Source organism: Ipomoea nil, unplaced genomic scaffold (genome assembly GCF_001879475.1).
Source record: "Ipomoea nil cultivar Tokyo-kokei standard unplaced genomic scaffold, Asagao_1.1 scaffold2283, whole genome shotgun sequence".
Taxonomy (NCBI): domain Eukaryota; kingdom Viridiplantae; phylum Streptophyta; class Magnoliopsida; order Solanales; family Convolvulaceae; genus Ipomoea; species Ipomoea nil.
Genome location: NW_017618711.1, coordinates 607,186 through 630,938, shown reverse-complemented (window position 1 = coordinate 630,938; position 23,753 = coordinate 607,186). Strand labels below are relative to the sequence as shown.

The 23,753-nt window shown below is 36.7% G+C and overlaps 5 protein-coding genes across 8 annotated transcripts; 2 read left to right on the top strand and 3 right to left on the bottom strand.

Annotated features, from left to right (window-relative positions):
• The first annotated feature begins 842 nt into the window (after positions 1–842).
• LOC109151211 (ultraviolet-B receptor UVR8-like) lies at positions 843–4,676 on the top strand. Of its 3 annotated transcripts, none has more exons than XM_019299135.1 (11): positions 843–983; positions 1,082–1,226; positions 1,319–1,429; positions 1,518–1,578; positions 1,893–2,011; positions 2,139–2,224; positions 2,545–2,746; positions 2,837–2,890; positions 3,483–3,655; positions 4,013–4,069; positions 4,340–4,676. In XM_019299135.1, the coding sequence occupies exons 1-10, from the start codon at positions 955–957 to the stop codon at positions 4,044–4,046; spliced, it is 1,014 nt and encodes a 337-aa protein (XP_019154680.1). In that variant the 5' UTR covers positions 843–954; the 3' UTR covers positions 4,047–4,069; positions 4,340–4,676. The 3 variants fall into 3 exon arrangements, with proteins under 3 accessions (XP_019154680.1, XP_019154679.1, XP_019154678.1); XM_019299133.1 differs by having other exon boundaries at positions 845–983; positions 3,545–3,655; XM_019299134.1 differs by lacking the exon at positions 3,483–3,655 and having other exon boundaries at positions 844–983; positions 4,340–4,669.
• Positions 4,677–4,709: 33 nt separating this feature from the next.
• LOC109151209 (RHOMBOID-like protein 9, chloroplastic) lies at positions 4,710–7,677 on the bottom strand. The gene is made up of 7 exons (XM_019299130.1): positions 7,567–7,677; positions 6,641–6,992; positions 6,342–6,537; positions 5,939–6,104; positions 5,621–5,791; positions 5,379–5,533; positions 4,710–5,043 (listed from the first exon to the last, which is right to left on the bottom strand). Exons 2-7 carry the CDS (start codon positions 6,939–6,941, stop codon positions 4,803–4,805), a joined length of 1,230 nt encoding a protein of 409 aa, XP_019154675.1. The 5' UTR covers positions 6,942–6,992; positions 7,567–7,677; the 3' UTR covers positions 4,710–4,802.
• A 1,747-nt stretch (positions 7,678–9,424) lies between these two features.
• On the bottom strand, positions 9,425–14,762 carry LOC109151138. The gene is made up of 2 exons (XM_019299056.1): positions 14,649–14,762; positions 9,425–9,889 (listed from the first exon to the last, which is right to left on the bottom strand). The coding sequence occupies exons 1-2, from the start codon at positions 14,760–14,762 to the stop codon at positions 9,425–9,427; spliced, it is 579 nt and encodes a 192-aa protein (XP_019154601.1).
• A 15-nt stretch (positions 14,763–14,777) lies between these two features.
• On the top strand, positions 14,778–16,668 carry LOC109151137 (allene oxide cyclase, chloroplastic-like; the record flags this gene model as incomplete). The annotated part of the gene is made up of 2 exons (XM_019299055.1): positions 14,778–14,931; positions 16,036–16,668. Coding segments are annotated over 2 exons (678 nt in total), but the record flags the coding sequence as incomplete, so codon positions are not given.
• A 3,219-nt stretch (positions 16,669–19,887) lies between these two features.
• Positions 19,888–23,318, bottom strand: LOC109151204. Of its 2 annotated transcripts, XM_019299126.1 has the most exons (5): positions 23,086–23,318; positions 21,106–21,729; positions 20,834–21,009; positions 20,133–20,740; positions 19,888–20,100 (listed from the first exon to the last, which is right to left on the bottom strand). In XM_019299126.1, the coding sequence occupies exons 1-4, from the start codon at positions 23,172–23,174 to the stop codon at positions 20,145–20,147; spliced, it is 1,485 nt and encodes a 494-aa protein (XP_019154671.1). In that variant the 5' UTR covers positions 23,175–23,318; the 3' UTR covers positions 19,888–20,100; positions 20,133–20,144. The 2 variants fall into 2 exon arrangements, with proteins under 2 accessions (XP_019154671.1, XP_019154670.1); XM_019299125.1 differs by having other exon boundaries at positions 19,888–20,740.
• Between the last annotated feature and the right edge of the window lie 435 nt (positions 23,319–23,753).

Sequence of the window (23,753 nt, the reverse complement as noted above, 5' to 3'; positions counted from 1 at the left end):
TTTTGGGTATTTACTCAAAAAAAAATGAAGTGTTGAAGACCAGAGGAACAGAAAGAGAGAAATTGCCACCCAGATCGCCGTCGGAACTACTGCCACTGCCGGAGCTGCCCATTGCCGGAAAACGTCACCCAAAAGCTGCCAGAACACCCTGCTCCCGGAAACAGGGGGAGAAGATTTCACCCAGTTGCTGCCCAACTTCTCATCCGCCATCGCCACTCCAAAACCCGTCGCCGTAGCTCCCAAACACTGTCTTCGCACAAAAGGAGATGAGAGATCGCCGTTCATTCGCAACTCACTACCGGGAGAGGGAAGGTCACAACTCATTATCGGGAGAGGGGAGCCACGCCGTTGTCGAGCTGACTTTGTCGGAGGAAGACCCTGTTTTTTTTTTTTAAATATTTTTTTTTAAATTTTAGTCAATTACCTGTTGGTAACATGTCACTACAAAACACTGGAGACAAATTGCATGATTTTACCGTGTTCAGTGGTCTAATTACACTTTTTTTTACGTTCAGTAGCCAATTTGAATCTTATTCCTTTGAAAAATAATTGGAGTTGAATGCAAATTATTATATTCCATTATTCCGCAATTATTATATCATTCACCAAGGTGCACAATGCATTATGCGCTCTAAAAATCTTTTGTTTCATATGTACATAATTGTAGAATATAACACACATAAACTCCTAACATTATACACATAATCTTAATACATAATACATAATACACAAATTCTTAACATAATATATATAAACTCTTAACATAATACACTATATAATTTGCCATTATTCCGTACATCATTCAAGGTTTTAAAAAAAACGTGGCAGACAAGTGCAGTATGAGTAGGATTCGCACAACCACTAAGCCCAATACCATTTTCCCCTCGGAAGCAACTAGCAAGCAGTCCACGACTACGCTAGTGTGACCATTTTTGACGGCAGCAATCGCTCTCTATGGCCTCAAGATCCGCCGTCATCGCGTGGTTTGTTCTTTAACCCCAAAACCCGTTCTCCAACCTACTCCTATGTAATTGTGCTCTTTTTACCGACGCTCTGATTCATGATGATGACTGTCTATCAGGGGCTCAGGAGAAGATGGGCAGTTAGGAATAGGGGATGACGAAGAGAAAGAATGGGTTTGCTCTATCAAAGCACTCCAGAACGAGAAGGTTTCCTCAGTTGTCGCCGGCAGCAGGAACTCTCTCGCCATCTGTGAAAACGGCCAGGTATTTGCAAAAAAATTTAAAAATTATGTGTATGAGCTAAACATTCATTGTGTTTTAATGGGTTTATGTCTTTATTTTTGCTGAATAACCAGTTGTTTACATGGGGTTGGAATCAAAGAGGGACCTTGGGACACGCACCGATATCTAAGACTGAGAATATTCCCAGTCAGGTTAAGGCTCTTGCTAATGTCAAAATTGTTCAGGTAATCTCAGCTCTAAATGTCAATGCCGAAAAAGATGAAAACTTTTGGTTTTTATTTCGGAGTTTAATGTCATACTTTCTGATTCCAGGCAGCTATTGGTGGATGGCATTGTCTGGCTGTTGATGACCAAGGCCGAGCTTATGCTTGGGGTGTGTATATTTTCTTTATTCTTCAATCCAAATCAACTTTTATTTCCTTGTAAAACTTGAAGAGGCTGTAGATTGGATAAGTGAAATTCATTTTGAAAACTAAATTTTTTACCCATTCCAGAAAAAAAAAGAGTAATCTTGTGCTTTCAAAGTTAGATTACTTCAATGAATTTTACAATTGAAGCATACTTAGCACCAAGAAATATATATACAATGGAATCGAGTGTATGTATCATGTATGTATCTCCAGAAATAACAGCATGATGGGGGGAGCATTTATCCAACTTCTAGGGTGTGCAACGTTTTTGTTTCAGGTGGGAACGAGTATGGGCAGTGTGGTGAAGAACCAGAGAGGAAAGATGACACTGGGAAGCCTGTGAGGAGGGATATTGGAACTCCACAGCGATGTGTGCCAAAGCTTTCGGTTCGTCAGGTGAGATTATAATGTCAATTTCTTTCCTTTGGGAATCCTAATTTATGAGTACTGCATCATTTTCTAGTGTTTTCCCTTGCCTTTGATTTGTATTCAAGAATTAATTTCTTGTTTCCTGACATTGCAGGTAGCTGCAGGTGGCACTCATTCGGTGGTTCTTACAAAGGAAGGGCATGTATGGACATGGGGTCAACCATGGCCTCCTGGGGACATGTACCCTCTTAATCTCTTAGTTCCTTAATTTTTGGTCTGTAGTGAATAAAACAAGGATTTCTAAATAATTTTATTGCAATGTTTATGCTTTTGATGCCTTTTTCCAAATATGGGAAGAGGGGGGATGTTTTGGTCATACCAAGAGAAAAGAAGGAAAAATGTGGCATGTGAAAAAAATCACCCCACCCCACCTCCCACCCCCATGCACCATTTTTTTTTTTGGCAAAAAGGCATCAAAGTTAGATACTGTTGAATTCTCTGTAAAACAATAAGATTATTCTTCTTTGGAAAAAATTATGATTTCTAAATGTTTTCCGCAGAAAGCAAATATCCACGCCCGTTCGAGTACAAGGCCTTGCAAGTGTAAGGCTAATTGCAGTTGGAGCTTTTCACAACTTGGCTCTTCTTGATGATGGAGCTTTGATGGCATGGGGTAATAATGAGTATGGACAACTAGGAACAGGGGATACCCAGCCAAGATCACAACCCATCCCTGTTCAAGGACTGCTGGGTCTTTCACTGGTTTGTATTATGATTTCCAATCTGGTGATGTGCCTTTATCTTCAATGCAAAAATAACAACTCTAAATGTATTTTTGCCATTTTTCTCCAGGTTGATATTGCTGCTGGAGGATGGCATTCTGCAGCATTGACAGAAGAAGGGGAGGTATTTTGTTGTCTTCTAAGTAACTGTCTCTGCATTAATTAATAATTATTTAGGGATGGATCCAGAAAATCATCCGAGCAGGGGCGAAGTTTAAATGACGTTAGAAATGTCAATGACAAAATATCAAACCACCATAATAAGGCTAAAATACAAAATACATTGGCCCTGTTTGGTAAATGGTTGTTAGCTGATAGCTGTTTAGCTGTTAGCTGATTGTGTTAATTAGAGGGTATAATTAGTTGATAATATTAGTTGTTGTAGAAAAGTGTTTGGTAAATAAGCTATTAGCGGATAGCTGTTTGATATAATTTCTTTTTTGAAAAAGCTAATTGAAAAAGTTGTTTGGAGTAGCTTTTTGAATTTTAACATTTTGGAGTTGCAAAAAGCTAATTAACCAAACACTTATATTGATATTTAAACGAAATCAAACAATTAAAAGTGGTCAAATAAGCCAAAATTGGCCTATAGGCCAATTTTTTACCAAACAGGGCCATTATAAATTACAGTCGAATGTTTTTGATAGAATGTTTTTGCGTGTTTTAGCTGATTTTGGATATTCTATATATGCCTTTGTAAAAACTTATTCTGATAGGAGCCATGGATGTTGTGGTACCTTAAAGGTTCTTATCAATTGCAATGTTCTCCATACTCCAGGTTTATGGTTGGGGCAGAGGGGAACATGGAAGGCTCGGCTTTGGGGATGATAAGAGCAGTAAAATGGTGCCACAAAAGGTTCAACTTCTATCTGGGGAGAATATTGTACAGGTGAAATGCCATTTACCATCCTTATTCATAGGCATCAAAGATTCGATGTGGATATTCTAACCCACAAAATTTACCCACTTATGTGCAAATTTACATTGTTTTAGTCGTTCAGTGTTGTTGATTTTGCATGTCGAATTGGTGGATTCATGGTCTATAGTAACTTACTGTGTTGATTAATATTTGCAGTCGTAATTCCATTCATATATCTTGCGAATAGTCTTCCAGGACAAATCCAATATTACTATCCCTTGTGTATTCTATCTACTGACCAATTTGAGTGTTTTTTTCCTGAAATTTTCAAGCTTTATTTTATGAATATGCCTCTTGAAGTTAATGAATTTATTGTTCATGTTGCAGATCTCGTGTGGAGGGACCCACTCTGTGGCACTAACACGGGATGGCCGCATGTTTTCTGTAAGTGCTGTGATATTCTTTATACAATGCTCTAAACTGAGCCGAGCATTTGCATACTAAATTTCAGATAGATATGGTTTGAATGTCATAATCTTTGATGTTTTTGCTTAAGTGTACCTAAAGTTCATTACAACGTTATATCTTGTGTTACTTTCACAACTTTGGTCAAGTTGCTAGCTCAGATCAAGATCGTTATTCGTTTCCCCGACCAAATGAATTAAGAAATGGAAATTCAAGAATTTGAGTGACACTAATCATGGACTTTGGCAGTTCGGGCGAGGAGACCATGGACGACTAGGATACGGGAGAAAGGTGACAACTGGTCATCCTTCGGAAGTGCCCATCAACATTCCACCTCCAAAGGATCTGAGCGACGCTGAAGGACAGTGGTGCGCTACACTCGTGGCGTGTGGGGGCCGCCATACGCTGGCACTCGTAAACTGGCACACACGCGAACCTGAACAGCCTCTGTGAAGTTCGCTCACTACTTTATATAGTATTAGAACTCTGGTAGAGATTTGGCTTTCCTGTATAACTGCAAACACTATACTGTTTTCTTTGGACATATTGGTATTATAGTACAAAATATGAGCAGAGCTATATTATTTTGAACCATGGATCATTTCTGGAAGCCTGAAAGTGCATCATAACAAAAGTGGGAATATATATAGGATGTATGTATTACATGTATTGCCAAATATTTACATCTCATTTGTATGTCACTGCTACAACCTTAAAACTCATCAGTGCTGACTGAGCTGAGTGGAGGCTCTATGATCAAAAGTAGTGAACATAACAGTAGAATGAACAATGAGAAATATATAAGAGATTTATAAGGATTCTCTGCAGATTGTTTCACAAGTGTGATGCCTTCTTTTTGACTGCTATCGGATGATGCATTGTCCATTTCAAGAGTTGGGCCACAAGCCAAGTACCCATAAGCTACACCCACCACTGCTGCTCCAAAATGTGACCTGTGGACCAACAACATCAATTTAAAAGTTCCTATATTAAACACTTCATTACTAATGTTGGGCGGAGGCCGGTAAGAGCCTAGCCTAGCACCATGTGGCTAGGGGATTGTCGAGCGGAGGCTGGTAAATGGCCAAATCCAGCACCCTGGCTCTCGAAAATGTGTGACAGTATAAGGAACAAAGTTGCGTCTTCGCTGTAAGCTAGCTATAGCTTTTGGCGTAGTGGTAAGCGTTTGATTCCAACAAGTGGTGTCAGAGCAAGACTGGTTTATGTGATGGCGGTCCTTCTATAAGGAAATAAAGTTGCGCATTTGCTACGAGGTATAGCTACTAACCAGTCATCAATCGGGCCGAAAGTGCTTAGTACAAAGCTGAGAGCAGTGGCAAGCATGGCCTTGCAAAACATGCTTCCATAAACTTCCTTTTCAACCATATCTCTGTTCTGAGCTTTACAAACTAGCCATGCGCCTATTAGGGCGAAAACCGGTCCCTGAAAACGCATTGCAGAACACAGTAATGAAGCCTCAGACAAAGATAAGTAACTAACAAGTATACTATATATGTTGGTTGCACTTACAGTTCCTCCAACAGTTGGCTCTGGCGTGTGGAGAAAGCTGATCAAGTTGCCCGATATTCCCCCGAGTACATATATCAGAAAGAACGTAAACGAACCATATGCTTTGCATACTGGAGGCCCGAAGCTAAGAAGTACCCATATGCCAAGCGCCATATGGAGGACACCTGAATGCTACATTATGAGATAATGTCTATAATCCCATTAGTTAAACAGTCTTGCAGATGTTCAAGAAGATGGAGAGCTATAGATCGAGCAGATAAATAAAAACATCATCATATATATAAGAACGTTAACGAACCAAGGTTGTCAATCTTGTACCAGAAACATTGGTGTTACAAGCCTCCACCACTCTCCAATAAGGATCAGATCGTTTATCTTTGCCCCGTAAAGTGATGGGATTGAGCACAGCTCTAACTCAGCATTCCTAACTGGACTCGCTATTTCGAAGAGGAAAACTCCTACATTTATGGAAGCCAAAGTGCCTCTGCATTCAGAGATGATCAAAGTTATTACTGTTAGGATCAAAAGCTTACCACTATGCCAACTTATACACTGCGATCACATTTTCCAGAGGCAAGGTGCTGGACTTGGCCATTACTGGCCTCCGTCCATCAAATTAACGGGCGTTTGGTTGCAAGGAGGGAATTGAAAGGACTTGCAATTCCCTCCAACCAAACGGGCTGTAAGTATCTATTAGGGTAGCAAAGAGGGATGTCATTACATTAAGTACAAACTCGATGTGTCTTCATTTGAATTCTTCAAACCAGTCTCACCATCATTGGCCTTTACCTCCACATAGTTGTGAAATTTCTTAGCTTTGTTACCTCCTCCATAGATTATTTTGGCAGAAGTATATGGTGATCTTTCCCGAGTTTTTCCATCAGAATCAGACGGCAGATGGTCTCCCGCCTTCGCCACTGAACAAATCGAACACCATTAGATCGAGGAATAACGAATTCAAGCTAAGGATGAATGATTCTATTCTCATGGTTCTAGCTTAGCTAGCTAGCTCATACTTACTGATTTTATCCTTGTAACCTTCCAAACTTCTAACTGCTCTCTCTGAAGCTAATTCTCTAATCTTATCCTGCAACTTGGCCCTTCCATTATCCAGAATCGAAAACCGCTTCGAATCATCATGTAGCTTATCAAAGTATGCATCCAAGCACCTCAGTTGCCTCTCACTAGAGTTTAAAGCATTTTGAACTCTGCACACTCTTCTCCTTAGAAGACCACTAAGTGGTGGTCTTCTAAGGATACCAAGATGTTCCAAACATCCTTGTTTTTGTACCCTTCCTCCTAAAACAGCCCCGCACGCCATTCTTGTCTCTTACTAGTGTTGTTTCAGCGCCAGAAAAGAGCGTTGCCACGCCTTCAGAATGCATATATAGAACAGAATAGTGGTTTCAGAATACATGAATACTAACATTTACACCTATCAAAACCTAAGCAAACAGGAACAATGGTCAACATGTCACAAGAAACTAAAATCATAAATGGTGTATGATGCTTGATCCTAGTATCATAGTCAAGTCACATGTCTGAGTTCAAGTAAACTGTCCAGTTAAGGCTGACATGTCTAGAAAAATTGTTGGGGGAGATCCGATAAAAGGCCAAGTCGAACATCATATGACTAGGGGATTGTTGGGCGGACGCCCAAAGGGCCAAGTCCAACACTATAGACAAGTTATATCATAACCAGGATTTACTTGTATTGTAGACCCTAATTCAAAAATAACCTTCAAATCTTATATCTACCATTGACACATTTGCGATTAATCGTTTCAGTAAGTGTAAATAAATTGAAGGTACATAACATAGTAATTGTAGACACATAACATGATAATTACGTACACATAAATTGTTAACTGAAAGAACATAATATGTTAATTGCAGATATAGACATATCAGTTCAGACAAATATATATATATACACATATACTCACAAAGACAAGTGGACAAGAGTTAAAGAAGTGGAAGGCAGTTCCGAGGTTGTTGGATGGTTCATCGTAGTTCCATTAATGCGGAGGAAGAGAGAGTAGTCCGCAGCGAAGGGAAGTAGGGAAACGTAACAGTGACACAACGCATTATATATAGTAATTGTGAGAAGCTAAGAAAAAGAAAATCCAAGGAAACCTATGCACCTTATCCTGCTTGTCCCAATAAGTCTGTGCCATCTGTATCCTTTGTACTTCTCCACCATAGCTTTGGCCTTCAATGGGGCCCACCAAATCTAATCTGCATCAAATCTTCTTTCCAATAGTGTTTAGTTTACGGGATAATTAGATAAACATATATATAAGGGAAAATTATTATAGAAAATGACATTTATTTTCAGTCACGTATATTCCTGCGGCTATAGATAGATTTAGTTATGGGTGACTAATTTGGTTTCTAGGGTTTTAAAGAAATTCTAATATTAGGAAATATATATCCCACTTCGAGGATATATTAACTTTATATTTTGATTATAATTGAGAAATTAATTATCACGGTACTTTTTTTAAAAATGTACACTATAAATTTTGTCTATTATTTAATTCATTTAGAGTGCATTTTAAAAGGTAGTGAGATGGGTACCACTCAAATTTATTATTGTTATTGTTGTTGTTGTTTAAAAAATAGTGGTGAAATAATTCATTGTTCTAATAACAATTTTTAAAATTAATTTTAACTGAATGGAGCCTTAAAATGGAAAAGATTTAGAGGGATAATAATGACTACTCCTGATAACGGGAATATATAACAAATATAGTAGGGGATGACTTATAATGGAAATAGCTAATGTATAAAATAAATAAATAAATAAACTAACTAAATTGAAGAAGATGTTAATTACACAAAATGTTATTCCATGAATATCTATTCTACAAAGTACAACCCAAACACGCTGTAAGTCAAAGGTGGCTAGTTGTATGTTGTCATAACCACAATTCCACCAATGCTTTGGTCAAACTTTGAGTGACCTGTAATAGCTGACCGTTAGAGTTCAGCCAATGCTTTGATAAAAAATCTACGATCGACTACTGGCGAACGATTGCTGGTTACCTTCTTCTCCAAGAGGCAATTATCGGTCGCCTTCTTCTCTAATGGAGGCAACCGACTGGTCACCTTTCACCCAGAGGAGGCGGCCTACTGGTCACCTTCTTCATTTGAGGAAGAAGGTGATCAACCGATTGCCTTCTTCCTTTGAGGTAGAATGCGGCTACCGGTCCACAACTTTAAAAAAAAAAAAAAGTAATATTTGTTCTTCAATTTCTTTAGTTCAAAGTCGTTACATTCCTCAATTTCTGATTAAATATGAGTTTGACTAAGTTAAATTAAACAATAACAATCTTGATTTGACCCGATCCACATCCAAAAAAATTCTTTAATTTATTTAGTTCGAAATTATTATCCTTGTTAATTTATGAAAATAATTAATATTTTATAAGAAATAATTTTGTAATAGATTTACATTCATTTTTTTTTTTCAAATAGAAAAAATATAAATTTTTTTAGCTTCTAGCCAAATAGAAAAAAAATTATTTTCTGACTTCTAGCCAAACACGAAGAAGTAAAAAATATATATATTTTTTAAATAATTATTTTAATGCTAATAACTCTATTAGATGTTCAAACATACTTTCTCAATGTAATGAAGCACAAAGAGTCAACAACGCCTCCACTGAAGCTCAATCTCATGACCGATCACATGGAAGAGATCACTACATGCCATCTGAATACAAGATGCTTGACTATAGAAATCATTTTTTTTTTTTTTTGAAAAACCAGAATAACCTCAATATATTTAGAAAGCCAAGTTCAGACACAAAACGCAGAAATAAAACCAGGCACAGAGTCAAAAAACCCAAGCATGCCCTCCCCCTCATAGTTTAAAGCATGTCTTGCTAAAGAGTGAGCAATCATATTACGACTACGAGGCACAAAACGAAATTCTACGAGAGGCATATGGCGAAGTAGAGTACGGATCTCTTGAATGATGAAACCGAATGGCGTATTTGATTGACCAGCCGTGACAACATGCGTTACAACTTGGACATCCGTCTCCAGAACAAATCGCTGCCACCCATGATCCTTTAACCAGCTCAGGGCTTCACGAGCAACAATTGCTTTAGCCTCACGGACAGCAAACAAACCTTTCTTAGCATGCATAATGACAATTTTCTCAAGCAAATGTTTGGCCAATCCCGTCCACATCTCCTCCAACCATCCCGTAAGCGAGTCAGCATAAGATAGAGTCCAGTGTTCATTTACTATATGCCAACACTGACGAGCAAAGACACAGTTAGCAAATAAATGCAATATATCTTCATTTTCCAAACCGCATAAAGGACAAACAAGATCACATGGAATTCATTTTTTAGAAAACAATTTTTGTGTTTCTATACGGATTCTAAATTTGTGACATTATTGGAGTCAACGATGGTCAATTATGCAAATCAGATAACCAAATGTGTCGGAGGAATCAACAAAAGTAAAATTACTGCATATATTCAAGAGACAGAAAAAATGGTTAAAATTTATTATACATATTGGGAGTGTTTGATAAACAGCTGTTAGTTGATTGAGATAGTGAGTTTGATTAGTTTATAATATTGGTTGATTGTAGAAAGATGTTTGATAAATTAGCTGTTAGCGGATAGCTGATTATATGTAAAATGACAAAGGCCCTGTTTGGTAAATGGTTGTTAGCTGTTAGCTGATTGTGTTAATTAGAGGGTATAATTAGTTGATAATATTAGCTGTTGTAGAAAAATGTTTGGTAAATTAGCTAATAGCTGATAGCTGTTTAGTATAATTTCTTTTCTGAAAAAGCTAATTGAAAAAGTTGTTTGGAGTAGCTTTTTGAATTTTAGCATTTTGGAGTTGCAAAAAACTAATTAACCAAACACTTATATTGATATTTTAACTAAATCAAACAATTAATAGTGGTCAAATAAGCCAAAATTGACCTATAAGTCAATTTTTTACCAAACAGGGTCTTTCTCAAAAAGCTAATTGAAAAAGCTGTTTTGAGTAGCTTTTTAAATTTTAGCCTTTTGGAACAATAAGCTATTACAAAAAGCTAATTAACCAAACACTTATATTAATTGTTTAACCAAGTCAAACAATTAATAGTTATCAAAAAATAAAAAAATTAATTAATGGACTAACTATTTTACCCAGCAGGATCAATAAATACATATTGCTTTGCAAGACCCTTGAATCATGTATTGGAAAGACAAACATAAAGTATTTACAAAAGGAGTTTCCATTATATTATCCACATTAGCCAACCATGCGTAAAGTTTTAACGCACGTTTTACATTTATGTGCATATTCAAAAGTATTTTTTGAGAGTATTATTTGTGTCATATAATTTGATTTTATTGGATTAAAAAGAGAAAAAAGTTACTATTCATTTTCTTTCTAAAAGTCAATTGAAATGTGTCACTATAATAAACTTTTGAAATATTTACAGATTTTATTAATTTACTCATAAAATTTTTGGTAAGTAAGTTTGATTTTATTTGTGATGTATTGGGCATATCGAAATAATTAAAAGAAAAAAACTTAAATGAAAGTGAAAGTAAGTATAATAATAGTAGTGAAAAAGATGAGAGCATGTTGGCAGGCCAACACATGCTGCCTAAAGATGTAAAGTAAAATTAAAGCAAGGGAGATAAAAAAAACAAGACTCTTTTAGTACATTTTGGTAGAGTTCTTAGGGCATCCTCAATAATGAGGATTTTGAGGAGTTTTTGTATGTATGATTATGAAAGAGAAAATGAGAGGGGAGAAAAAAAAAACTAAAAGAAAAAAAAATAAAATCAAAAGTTGAAAAAGAAAAAAAATTAAATTGTTTTTCGCCCCAGGCTGGCGCGTGCATTGGGCGCGAGCATGAGGCGCAACTCTCCATTCAAATTGTGGGACCCACATTCTGCAAAATTAGGGGTGTTTGCAGGAGCAAAAAGTTTCATCTCTCTCCTTCCTCTCTCTCTTCCAACTCACTCTTCCTCCCTAAAAAATTGAGCCAAAATTCCTCAAAAATCTCCTTTTGGGATGCCCTTAGGGGGCGTTTGGTTCAAGGTATCTCAGATTACCTTGGTAATCTGAGAAAGGTAATCTTAGATTACCATGTTTGGTTTAGGTAATCTGAGAGGGTAAGTAATGTAAGATTACTACCACGTAGGAAATGGGGGTATATTTGAGGTAATGTGATTACCAAGTTTTAGTTAGGTAATGTGAGATTACTTTTCAATATTCCAAAATTGTCCTCATTTATTTCTCTTCTATTCATTACATAAACCTCATTATTCTATTATTATTATTATTATTATTATTATTATTATTATTATTGTTGTTGTTGTTGTTGTTATTGAATTACGCATTGCATTGCATTGCATTGCATTATTATTATTATTATTATTATTATTATTATTATTATTATTATTATTATTATTATTGAATTTCATCTTTACTTACAGTACACATTCAATCATCATCATCATCATCATTATTATTATTATTATTATTATTATTATTATTATTATTATTATTATTATTAGTAGTAGAACCATCTTGTTAAATTTTGAATTATGAAAAAAAAACTTGTAATTTACACCTTTCAATTTCTATGAGGGCATTTAAGTAATTGATGTAATATAACTTAAAATATAACCTTCAACAAAACAAGTTAATGTTACATTCCTACAACTTTAACCAAACACATCAGGTAATCTTACATTCCCAAAATCTCACATTACTTACCCCCAAGTAATCCTATTACCTGGGTGATGGGGTGAGAACCCCGGCCCAAGAAGAGAGGCCCAGAAAGAATGCATGGGCCGAGTCCGGGACTCGGCCCAGGTCCAAAGAGGGAGGCCCAGTTCAGAGACTGGAAGGACGGCCCAATACCAAACGGGGACGAGGAGTCGGCCCAGGCCCGACCTAGGAGAGGACTCGGTCCAGAGAGCCGTTGAGGGAGCCTTCAACGCAGTTAAGACAAGGAGCCGTTGAGGCATTAAAGGCCGGGCTCGGTCCGCCAGTTACTAGCCAAAGAGAGCCGTTGACAGAGTCCGTAACGTCGCCCAACGGCTCGGCGCATTGAATGTAATCTTTAAGTCGGCCATCATAAGCCTTTAAGTCAGTAGAGGAGGAGCCATTATAAAGAGGGCTCCTCCACCCTTGTATGAGGCAGATTCAAGAACCCGGAGTGGGAATAGACAAGTACTACTAAGCATCATATTTTACTAAGACTTAAACCCTTTTGTGAAAGGTGTATCCACCAGCTTAAGGTTGTGTTGGACCTCCTTGGGCCCGAAAACTCAAAAACCATCACTGGGATAATCAAAGATTCCTTGAACCAAACGCCCCCTTATGGGTATCACGGATATTTCAAAGGTTGAATCTCCAACTTTAAGGGATTTTCTATACCCTATCCAATAAAACATTTGAGAGAAAATTACAACGAACTCTTGTTATTTGGTGTTTCCCCCCACCATTATGTTTTGTTAAATTTAGTGTTATTTGGTATTTCTCCCCACCATTATGTTTTGGTGCAATTGCTACATTATTAGATAATAGAAAAGGTAGAAGTCCGCACAGGATTAACTCAAATACTTTGTCGGATCAGGATTTAAGGTTATTGGAATGGAATAAGGTTCAAATTGGCAACTGAACGTAACCTGAAAATGCAATTAGGTCATTGAACGAAAAAAAAGTGCAATTAGGCCACTGAACACTCAAAAAATGTGCAATTTCACCTGATAGCAGGTTACCCTCAATTTTAGCAGGTTATCTGCTTACGTGGCAGCTGAGTTGACATTTTTAATAAATTTTAAATAATTTTTAATAAATTTTAATAATAATTTTTTATTTAAATTTTTTTTTAAAAAAATAAAAACGACTTTATTTTATTATTTATTTATTTTTTCAATTTTTTTATAAAATTTATTATTAAAATTAATTATTAAAAATTATTTAAAAATGCCAACCCAGCTGTCACGTAAGCAGGTAACCTGCTAAACTTGATGGTAACCTGCTATCCGGTGAAATTGCATAGGTTTGGAGAGTTCAGTGACCTAATTGCACGTTTTTGGAGTGTTCAGTGGCCTAATTGCACTTTTTTTTTTTTTTTTTTTTTTTTCGTTCAGTGGCCTAATTGCATTTTCAGGTTACGTTCAGTGGCCAATTTGAACCTTATTCCTATTGGAATTGATGATTCAACCTTTTGGGAGACATATTGTTGTAATTATTTTTAGTTACTATTTTAAAAAAAGGAATAAGGTTCAAATTGGCCACTGAACGTAACCTGAAAATGCAATTAGGCCACTGAACGAAAAAAAAGTGCAATTAGGCCATTGAACACTCAAAAAATGTGCAATTAGGCCACTGAACTCTCCAAACGTATGCAATTTTACCAGATAGCAGGTTACCATCAATTTTAGTAGGTTACCTGCTTACATGGCAGCTTAATTGACATTTTTAATAATTTTTAATAATTAATTTAATAATAAATTTTATAAAAAATTGGAAAAAATTAAATAAAAAAATAAAATAAAATCGTTTTTATTTTTTTTTTAAAAAAAAAATTTAATAAAAAGTTATTATTAAAATTTATTAAAAATGTCAACTCAGCTGCCACATAAGCAGATAACCTGCTAAAATTGAGGGTAACCTGCTATCAGGTGAAATTGCACAATTTTAGATTGTTCAATGGCCTAATTGCATTTTTTTTTTCGTTCAGTGGCCTAATTGCATTTTCATGTTACGTTCAGTGGTCAATTTGAACCTTATTCCATTAAAAAATGACTTAATATTGTTGGTTTTACAATTGGGACAATTATGCATGTGATGTGAAAAGGCTTTAGCTCCCTTAACAAATGATAAAGGCTTATGTGATGTGAAAAGGCTTCGGCGACTTTTCCACTCACAGTCCAACTGATAAAGGCCGCCGAGTTTCACCGACCATCTCTCTTTCCGGCGAAACCAAAGAGCCTCATCACTCCCGGCCCGGCCCCTCCTTCCACTTATATATACCCACTCTTTGTTTCCCCTTTCTCACCACGCTTTTACAATACCCTCTGATCTCTTCTTCAACTCTCACAATGGCTGTTGCTTCCCCTTCCTCAACTTTCGCCGCCGCTTCCCGAGCCATTTCTTCTTCACCTAAGCTCGCCGCCTGCGCCGTCCCTTCCCCTTCCCCTTCTCTCCAACTCCGACCCTTCAGCTCAAAAAACCTCTCTCTCATGCACCCCCCGCCGCCCCTAAAAGATCAGTGGTTGTCAAGAGCCAGAGCAGCCTATCCGACTCAAATCCTGCCGCCGGTAACTGCTACTTCAGCCTATAATATATAAACATATAGGCCTTGTTTGGTAAAATGACTGTTAGCTGATAGCTGTTAGCAATTAGTTGATTGTGTTAATTAGATGGTATAAATAGTTGATAATATTAGTTGATTGTGTTAATTAGATGGTATAAGACCATCTCCAACCATTGCACCAAATTTTACACCAAAAAGGAATATTCCCATATTCTTACACCAAATTTTTTCCATCTCCAACCCATTACACTAAATTCTGCACCAAATTTTATTCCTACACCCTCATAAAGTTTATATTTATACTTTTATTCTTTTAACAAAACTAATAGTTGTAATTTAATAAATTAGACTTTAATTATATTTTATGTAATTTTATTTTTAATTAAGTTTTATGTGTTTGCTTTAAATTAAGTATGTAAGTTGCTTTAATTTTGTTATAATTAAGCTTTATGTGTTTTCATTTTTAATTAATCTATGTTCAATATTAGACTTATTTTAATCGTCTTGATGGGATCTTTCAAATGATATAATTCATTTTAAATAATATAAAATTTATAGTTAACAACTTAACAAAATATACAAATATATTAAAACAAAAAATAAAACACAAAAGGAATAAAACAAAAAGGAGGGGTCAAAAACGAAAAAAATATATATACAGATTTGGCGCACTGTTCACAGTGCTGCGCCAAATATTTAGTGAAATGGCGCCCCATTGGAGTAGATTTGCGCCATTTCATTTTTGTGTTTTGAGGGAATAAAGTCCCCTTGGAGATGGCCTAAATAGTTGATAACATTAGGATTGTGAAAAGTGTTTAGTAAATTAGCTGTTACCTGATAGTTGTTTGATATAATTTCTTTTCTCAAAAAGCTAATTAAAAAAGTTGCTTTGAGTAACTTTTTGAATTTTAACATTTTGGACTTACAAAAAACTAATTAACCAAACATTTATATTAGTATTTTAACTAAATCAAACAATTAATAATGATCGAATAAGTCAAAATTGACTATAGGTCAATGTTTTACCAAAAAGGGCCATAAAGATAAATGTACAATATTAACTATTAACTACATTTTGCTTTAATGTTATATATTTGGTTGATTTCAGGTGATGTTCAAGAGATGTATGTGTACGAGATCAACGAGCGTGATCGGGGCAGTCCGGCGTATCTCCGGCTAAGCAACAAGAAGGTCAACTCTCTCGGCGATCTCGTTCCCTTCACCAACAAGGTCTACTCCGGCGACTTGCAGGTGCGCGTAGGCATCACCGCAGGGCTATGCATTCTGATCAAGCACGAGGAGGAGAAGGGCGGCGACCGTTACGAGGCCGTTTTCAGTTTCTACTTTGGGGATTACGGCCACATCGCCGTTCAGGGGCCCTACCTCACCTACGATGAGTCTTATCTCGCCGTCACCGGCGGGTCTGGCATTTTTGAAGGGGTTACCGGGCAGGTGAAGCTCCGGCAGCTCGTCTATCCGTTTAAGCTGTTCTACACCTTTTACTTGAAGGGTATTGAGAAATTGCCGGCGGAGTTGACCGGGACCCCTGTGCCTCCGTCGCCGTCCGTGGAGCCTTCTCCGGCGGCCAAGGCTTGTGAGCCCGGTGCGACATTACGTAACTTTACTAATTAGTTTGTTTCTTAGAGAAAGTGAATGGTTTATATTTCATGGTGCCATGCATTGGTGTTTGAGTTATTTGCCAACTTTTAAATTCCAATGACTAGAAAGTCTGAATAATTTATGTTGTACACTTGTACATTTTTTTTTTCTTTTTAATAAATTTATGTTGTACTTCAAAGCAATAATAGTTGAGTTTTGAGTCGGAGTATCTTCTACTTTTTATTTTATTTTTGACACTGGACTTTTGCTCTCACACTCTCATTGATGAGATTCACTTTAGGGTCATTGTTTTTAAATTTTATCATTGTGATCAACTTAGTTGTTATACGGGTAAAATCAGCCATATTATTAACCAATGTATTGGTGATATTTAGTTTTTTTTTAGGGATAAAAAATGTTACTTTCATAATAATAGATAAATAATTAAATCTTGATTGCAAATGACAGTAGGAATAAATTGATACAGTTGTTATAAAGGGATTGAATGTGTCATCTCTACTTCTCAACACAAATAATATGAGAATAGTAAAAGTGGTAATGGTATATGACATTATGCTTGATACATTTGTGACGGAGACAAACATTGATACATTTATTGATCGATGTGACAAACACGTTTGATAAATTAAAGTGTTTCATAAAAAAATAATAATTAGTGTGTAATATAGAAAAGATAGATCAGAATGTAACAAAAATTAAAGGATCCACCAAAATTCAAGGGCTAATTTGCAAGAAATGGAACTTTCGTCATTATAGATAGTCATTGACTGTCTCAATTAGTGGTTGTTTCTAAATAAAAAATAAAAAATTAAAATAATTACAAAAAAAAAAAAAAAAAAAAAAAAAAAAAGAAAGAAGGAAAAGTGCTCGTGGGATCCGCATAAGCATTAGAAACATATATGTTAGCCATATTATTGGAACATCCTAACTAAGGTTGCATTTGAACTCAATTTTACATTTTTGCCAATTTTAGGATTATAGATCAAAATTTTTTTAGTTAAAGACTTAATTGCACTATTTATTTGACTTAAAAGGACTTATTTAACAATTTTTTCTAGAATATATTCTTTCATTCTAACAATTTCTGTCCTGTAAACTCAAATTATACTCTCAATCTAATTTGTATTGGCATTTGATTGTGGATTAGTGAAACTACTAAAGTTAGATTTTGGTAAATAATGGATCACATTAACGATTTTGGGACAAAACATTGACAATAAAGTTTTGGATTTGCATATTTGATTTGATTTTAATTCAAAAGACTATTTTGTTACTAATTTATACCATTAATTTATATTTATGAGTTAATTTCAACGGAGGTCTTTTATCTTTGGTGGTAATTTTAAATTTAATCCTAAATTATGATTTTGCCATTTAACACCCTAGACTATCATATTTTGGACACTTTTGATTCTTACGATGACTTTTCCAATGAAACCTATTTATGCAAGGGTATTTTCCTCTCTTTATTTTTTTTTAAATTTTTTTCAAAGAGTTAATTCCAGCAAAGGTTCTTTGTTTTCGGTGACAATTTCAAATTTAGTCCCAAATTGTCATTTAACAACCCAAATTATCGTATTTTGGATACTTTTGGTTCATCCGATAACTTTTTTGAGGTGAAACCCTATTTTAGAGCATTTTCATCTCTTCATTAAAAAAAAAGTTTTTCATGCCAATTTTTAAAATTTTTTAATTTTGTCTCTTCAGCCGTGGATTGCACCATCTCCTTCAACCGGCTCGCCTTCATCTCCTTCAACAGTTCAAGCTAACCCCAAATCGTCCTTTGTCAATGGTGATACCAAGTACATGAGGATCTTTGCATGTAAGAAAATCATTTTGCAACGCAATGAGAAAGCTCAGGATGTTGCCACCTAATTGGCTTCAATTGATCACTATTGTTTTAGTTCATGATTCTGTGAATCATCTATTATAGCTATAGATTATGAAAAAAAAAAATGAAAAAGAAGAAGAAGAAGAAAGAATTCTCTTCTTTGTCATCGGAAAATACGCCTAAAATAAGAGACCTCCACTAGAATTAACTTATTGGGAAAATAATAACAAAAAAAAATTAAAAAGACAAAAATACCCTTGCCTAAACTAGGGTTTCACTAGAAAAGTATATATATATATAAAATAAAGCTCATATGCGGCAGGGTCCTTAGGTATGGCGGTGCAGTAATATCAGCATCGTCCATTTTGCTTAATCTGACGGCAGCGGCTAATTTATGAAGATTTGAAGATTTAAGCGCGTCTTCGTAAGTGGGGGGTATTATGGTAATTATAGTGGTCATTTATATCGGTCGTTTAACAGAATACACCAATAGTGTTAACAAAAGACACTAATAGTGTTAGGAAAAGCACAACAATGAAATGCACAAATACACCAAAATAACACACAACACACCCAAAAAAATGCACCATATAACTCATCACCCCAATGGTGTATTTCCGAACACTGTGTGCATGTTTTTTTGGTGTGCATTTTCTAACATGGATGGTGTATATTTGTATAACTATTAGTGCGGTCGCACTGACCACACAGGAAGGCACCAACACGAATCCACAAATACACCCTGAGTAAGGTTAATAATGCACCAATAACGAACATAAAACACACAACACTATGATTTGCCCTCTTCTGGTGCCCAGTAACGACTTTAACCTTACAGTTCTCGTAGAGTGAGAATGTGCGCAAAAATATCGGAGAAGCCCTGACGAATGTGATTCATTGGATTTATCTAATCTAATGGCCTACAATTGACCACACCGCCGCACTTGAACCTTCCTCTATATATATATATATATATATATATATATATATATATATATATATATATATATATATATATATATATATGTATATAATAATAATTTAATTACCAATGCTAATATGGACAGATACTACATTGTAATAGAGTTAATAGTACTAACAATCAAAACATCTAATACAATTCACTAAAATGCCAAGCACCATCAAAGAAACTAGAATGTTGAATACTGTATTTGTAACCTTAGACTTTGAAAAACAAGCAAAATGCTAGTAATAACAATGTACTATTTGCACCTTTTGAACCCAAAGTACATTACAGATCCAATCCTCAAGAAAAAAAAAAAAAAAAAAAAAAAAAAAAAAAAAAAACTAAACTATACTCTAATACTGTCCAGTGTGCTAAGGTCTGTATACAGGGCTGATAATCAAGAAACACAACAGCAAGTAAATCTGTTAGAGTAGTGGAAATGCAGTGTGATCAATACCATTCTATCTTATCTTTCTGCTCTCGTATACTGCTAAGAAGCAACATTCTCCACACAGGAAGGAAGACTTGGGCACTGCTTTGCAAATCCGAAAAGAGGCGGATTTTGTCTTGAACCGGTGCAGACCAGAACAACTATCTGAGTACAACAGTTCATCTTTAGGGAGTGTTAAAAAGGGAGTCTAAGGCCAAGTATCTTGTGGTCTGATAGCATCACTGTTATCTTTCATAAGGAAGGTTTTAGGTTTGAATCAGATACTACTAGTAGGTTAGAGTGTATCGAAAAAACGAAGGGAGTCTAAGAAGAATCGAGTAACCTAGGATGTAAGGTGGTGTGAATTAATCATATCATCTCTGTTTCTTTTGCACTGGCTACTCTTGCATTCTCGCGGTCTTGTTTGTAAGTCCAATATAGTGGAGTGTAGAACAAGCAACACAACGCAAATGGCACTGCCATCATTGCGAACAGGCCTCTCGAAAGTGCATAAGCCTCTCGAGGAGAACCGTTAAGATTAACAGATTTGGCATCATACCCGTATATTTTCTCAGCAAGGATGCCCACGGTAGGAGCAGCGAAAGACGAGAAGGATACTTCAAACGCACGATCGAAAGCATAAATCATGGTACGGTGTTTCGAAGGCACCACTTCGGCAAACATGGGGCCGTTTGTGGCAGTGGCATTCCAGCTGATGGTAAGTCCCATCAGGAATAGGGTCGTGGCAAACGTATAGTAGCTGCTTACAGATTGAGGGATAACTCGAAGAAGGAACCATGAGAACGGGATGCCCATAAAAGCGCTGAATTGTGCACACATGATCCGCCCCGAATAAGGGTATGCTCTCGATATCTGATCTGCTACTACTCCCCCGAAAAAGGATCCCAAAGCACATCCAGCGGCAAAAAGGCCAACTAGTGCAGCTGCCCCGTTATGATCAAAGCCTGCATAATGAGTTTACATAAGTCGTTGATGGAGTATATCGAAGAATCACAACTTTATGATAAAGCGCCATAATAAACTCGAATTCTACTCACCAATTAATTCAAACCATAACGTGAAGAAGACAATGGCAGTCCAAGGAATCGATCCAACCAGGCCCTGCAAGACAATAAACTGAAACGTTTGCACTTTCATAACCGCTTTCATGGCTGTCCAGGACTCCACCCAAATCGGCATTGAACTGGCATTTCCCTTCGGTACTAATTCATCTCTAAGAAGAAAAGAAAAAAACGAATTCTCAATCATCATCCTGTTCCAACCAAGTAATCTAAAGGTCAAATGCAAACTCGAAGAAGTAATTCAATACCTTTCAGAAGATTTTGGGTTTTCATGGTCAATCTTAGCTACTTTTCTTGGGTCAACAACAAACATAAAAACAAGAAACCCGATCAAACAACTCAACGTCGCCATCATGATAAAGGCGCAACGCCATCCCGGGATGCCCCAATAACTGTAACCAGCCATAACCGTAGCAATAGCTCCACCTCCTATACCGCCCACAGTCCCGATAAGATTTAGAAACCCAAATCCAGCCCCTCTCACCTCATCCATATAGCTATCGGCTATGAAGGACTGAAGCGCTGGTATTACAATTGCCAGTCCAAAGCCATTTACCGCTCTCCACAATGCAACCTGTAAAAAAAACGTGCTTGCACCCACTGCCGCTGTTGACAGAGCCCAGCACACTATGCCAATTGCAAGGACTGTTGGGCGGTCATAGGTTATGACCAATATACCCGCCACAGGTGATGCAATTCCCTGCACAAAGTTCCTTATGAACGTGAGGTATCCAAGATCAGATGGTCCTGCCGTAAATGCCTCACTGACTTCTTTGTACACAGCTGGAAGGAGGTTCTCATCGGCCCGCTCCATTATTGCGGCCATGTTGATTATTAATATAGAGAGCGAAATCCCAAAAAGTTTCCTCGTTCTGTAAACATTTCCAAATAAATCATGAGATTCTTCTCCAGTCAACCAATTGGTATTCAAAGAATGTAAAACATATATTTCTGTTTAGGAATAAGCACTTCCATCTAAACTTTAAATAACCATTTGATCAAATAGATAATGAAGTATGAGACCAAATAAACGTGACACTCTTACGGCCCTACAAACCTACAAAGACTGAAAATGCAGCTTCAACTATTCATGTAAAAAAACACATGATACAAGTCATACAACTGTGGATTAAGTATTCTAAGTTCACAAAGGACTGCCACAAATGAAAGAGATATATTTATAAAAGGAAAAATTGCATCTTTTGTCCTCTAGTTATACTAGAGACTTAGTCCTGAGTTATATGCATGACTATCTCCTTGAAGGACCAAATCAATCACTTTATTAAGTGACAAATTGGTGACAGAAATAGTTCCTAAGGGACTAAAATCTCCACTTTGCGCATAACTTAGGAGTTAAAAGATGGTAACACATATAACTAAGAGACTAGAGACTAAGTTTGTACCACGGGCAAAACCGAAGAATAAAAAATGCAATTTTCCCTTTATAAAAGAACATGCACATCAATATTATCCTTAATCTCCAAAGAGAAATTAGAGTGCATTTCCATCAAGGCCAAATGTAAACAAGGGTCCTATTTTTTTTTGGTGAGGCTATGAGGTGTCCTAAGCACGCCCTAACTGTAAGAGGCACCTTTTAAGTTCGTATTATACTCATACTAATCCCCATTCGCACCAAGCCGGCCAATTAAGGGGCAAAATGCTGGCCAGATTGATTTTTTCATACAAGAGGGAGTTCGAACTCCTGACCTCTCTTAAGGGATGGGAGTGCACGGCCACTCACGTCAACAAAGCTGTTAACAAGGGTCCTATTGGTGCTAACATGACAGAGTGAGTCTATGAACTCACCTTCTGCCTTTTATATGCAGAGTTACCATTCTCAAAAATTCAATCTTGGTTTGGTTTACTACCACTTTTTCTCCAATAAATACATGCTATGTCAACATTCTTCTTCTGAAGAAAAACAAAAAAACCCAGCTCCCAACTACAATGAAAAGTAAAATGCTAAAACACAACGTTTTCCAAACGAGAATATGTATGCAAAATGAAATGCTAAACAACACAGATTAATCCCACTATTGTCAACCCCTACTTTCTGTTTTCTTAACTTGATCCTGAAGCTAGATCCAACCCCAACAGATCTACCCACCTAATTCGTAAACAGATCAATACATAGAATCCAAATGGAACGACGCAGAATCCAATAGACCATTGCATATTAATCGCATAATATATAGACATATATCGTAGAAAACATCGAAAGAACTCACTTCATGGTGGCGGTGTGCCGGGGGAGAAGAGAAGATTTGGATCGAAAAACAGCGGGACGAAATTTAGAAGGCCTATTGCTCAAACCCATGGCTCGATATATCTTGGAAGAAGACGGAGTCAACGGTCAACCTCCTTATGCTGCGGTACCTCGTGGCTGGTTATGGACTCATGGCGATGCTGATCTCATTGGTGATTCCGATGCAGGATTCAAAGGCGTATGGTATATCCTAAACTAGATCGAGTACAACTTGGTTATGGAAATGTACTCCTAAATTAAATATCCTCCCAACCAACATGGTTGGCCTGATGGTTCAGCACCTTGTCCCATACTATTTGATGCTGATCGTTGGGGACGAGGCTATCGGTTGGTACTGACCGTCGGAACATGGATTAGTTTTCTGTCTACAGACTGGAGGAATACCCTGTGCAACCAAACAAAAAATTAAATATCCTCCTAAATGTTTTGTTAGGCCGAGGTACGAACATGTTATCTCCGACCGCACCCTAGCGTATACTTGATCCGTATTGTGCCTACCTACTGAGTTGAACCTACCAGAGCATGATCAAACTTTTTGCACACTTACCCGACCTAGATCTCCGACCGAGGATAATTTCACTAGCCGGCGGAGATTAGGACTCATTACCCCGTCCCGACCATATCAGATCG

Excerpts from the sequence above, each read along its gene's own strand:
- LOC109151209 (XM_019299130.1), bottom strand. The coding sequence starts at position 6,941 with ATGGCGTGCGGGGCTGTTTTAGGAGGAAGGGTACAAAAACAAGGATGT. Across the intron at positions 5,792-5,938 it reads TTGTAACACCAATGTTTCTG|CATTCAGGTGTCCTCCATAT; the intron begins GTACAAGATTGA and ends CTCATAATGTAG. Across the intron at positions 5,044-5,378 it reads TTCGGCCCGATTGATGACTG|GTCACATTTTGGAGCAGCAG; the intron begins GTTAGTAGCTAT and ends GTTGGTCCACAG.
- LOC109151211 (XM_019299133.1), top strand. The coding sequence starts at position 955 with ATGGCCTCAAGATCCGCCGTCATCGCGTG. Across the intron at positions 984-1,081 it reads AGATCCGCCGTCATCGCGTG|GGGCTCAGGAGAAGATGGGC; the intron begins GTTTGTTCTTTA and ends ACTGTCTATCAG. Across the intron at positions 2,747-2,836 it reads GACTGCTGGGTCTTTCACTG|GTTGATATTGCTGCTGGAGG; the intron begins GTTTGTATTATG and ends ATTTTTCTCCAG.
- LOC109151204 (XM_019299125.1), bottom strand. The coding sequence starts at position 23,174 with ATGGGTTTGAGCAATAGGCCTTCTAAATTTCGTCCCGCTGTTTTTCGA. Across the intron at positions 21,010-21,105 it reads AACCCAAAATCTTCTGAAAG|AGATGAATTAGTACCGAAGG; the intron begins GTATTGAATTAC and ends TTTTCTTCTTAG. Across the intron at positions 20,741-20,833 it reads GTTATGGTTTGAATTAATTG|GCTTTGATCATAACGGGGCA; the intron begins GTGAGTAGAATT and ends CTCATTATGCAG.
- LOC109151138 (XM_019299056.1), bottom strand. The coding sequence starts at position 14,762 with ATGGCTCGGGAAGCGGCGGCGAAAGTTGAGGAAGGGGAAGCAACAGCC. Across the intron at positions 9,890-14,648 it reads TGAGAAAGGGGAAACAAAGA|TGTTGGCATATAGTAAATGA; the intron begins GTGGGTATATAT and ends TTTGCTCGTCAG.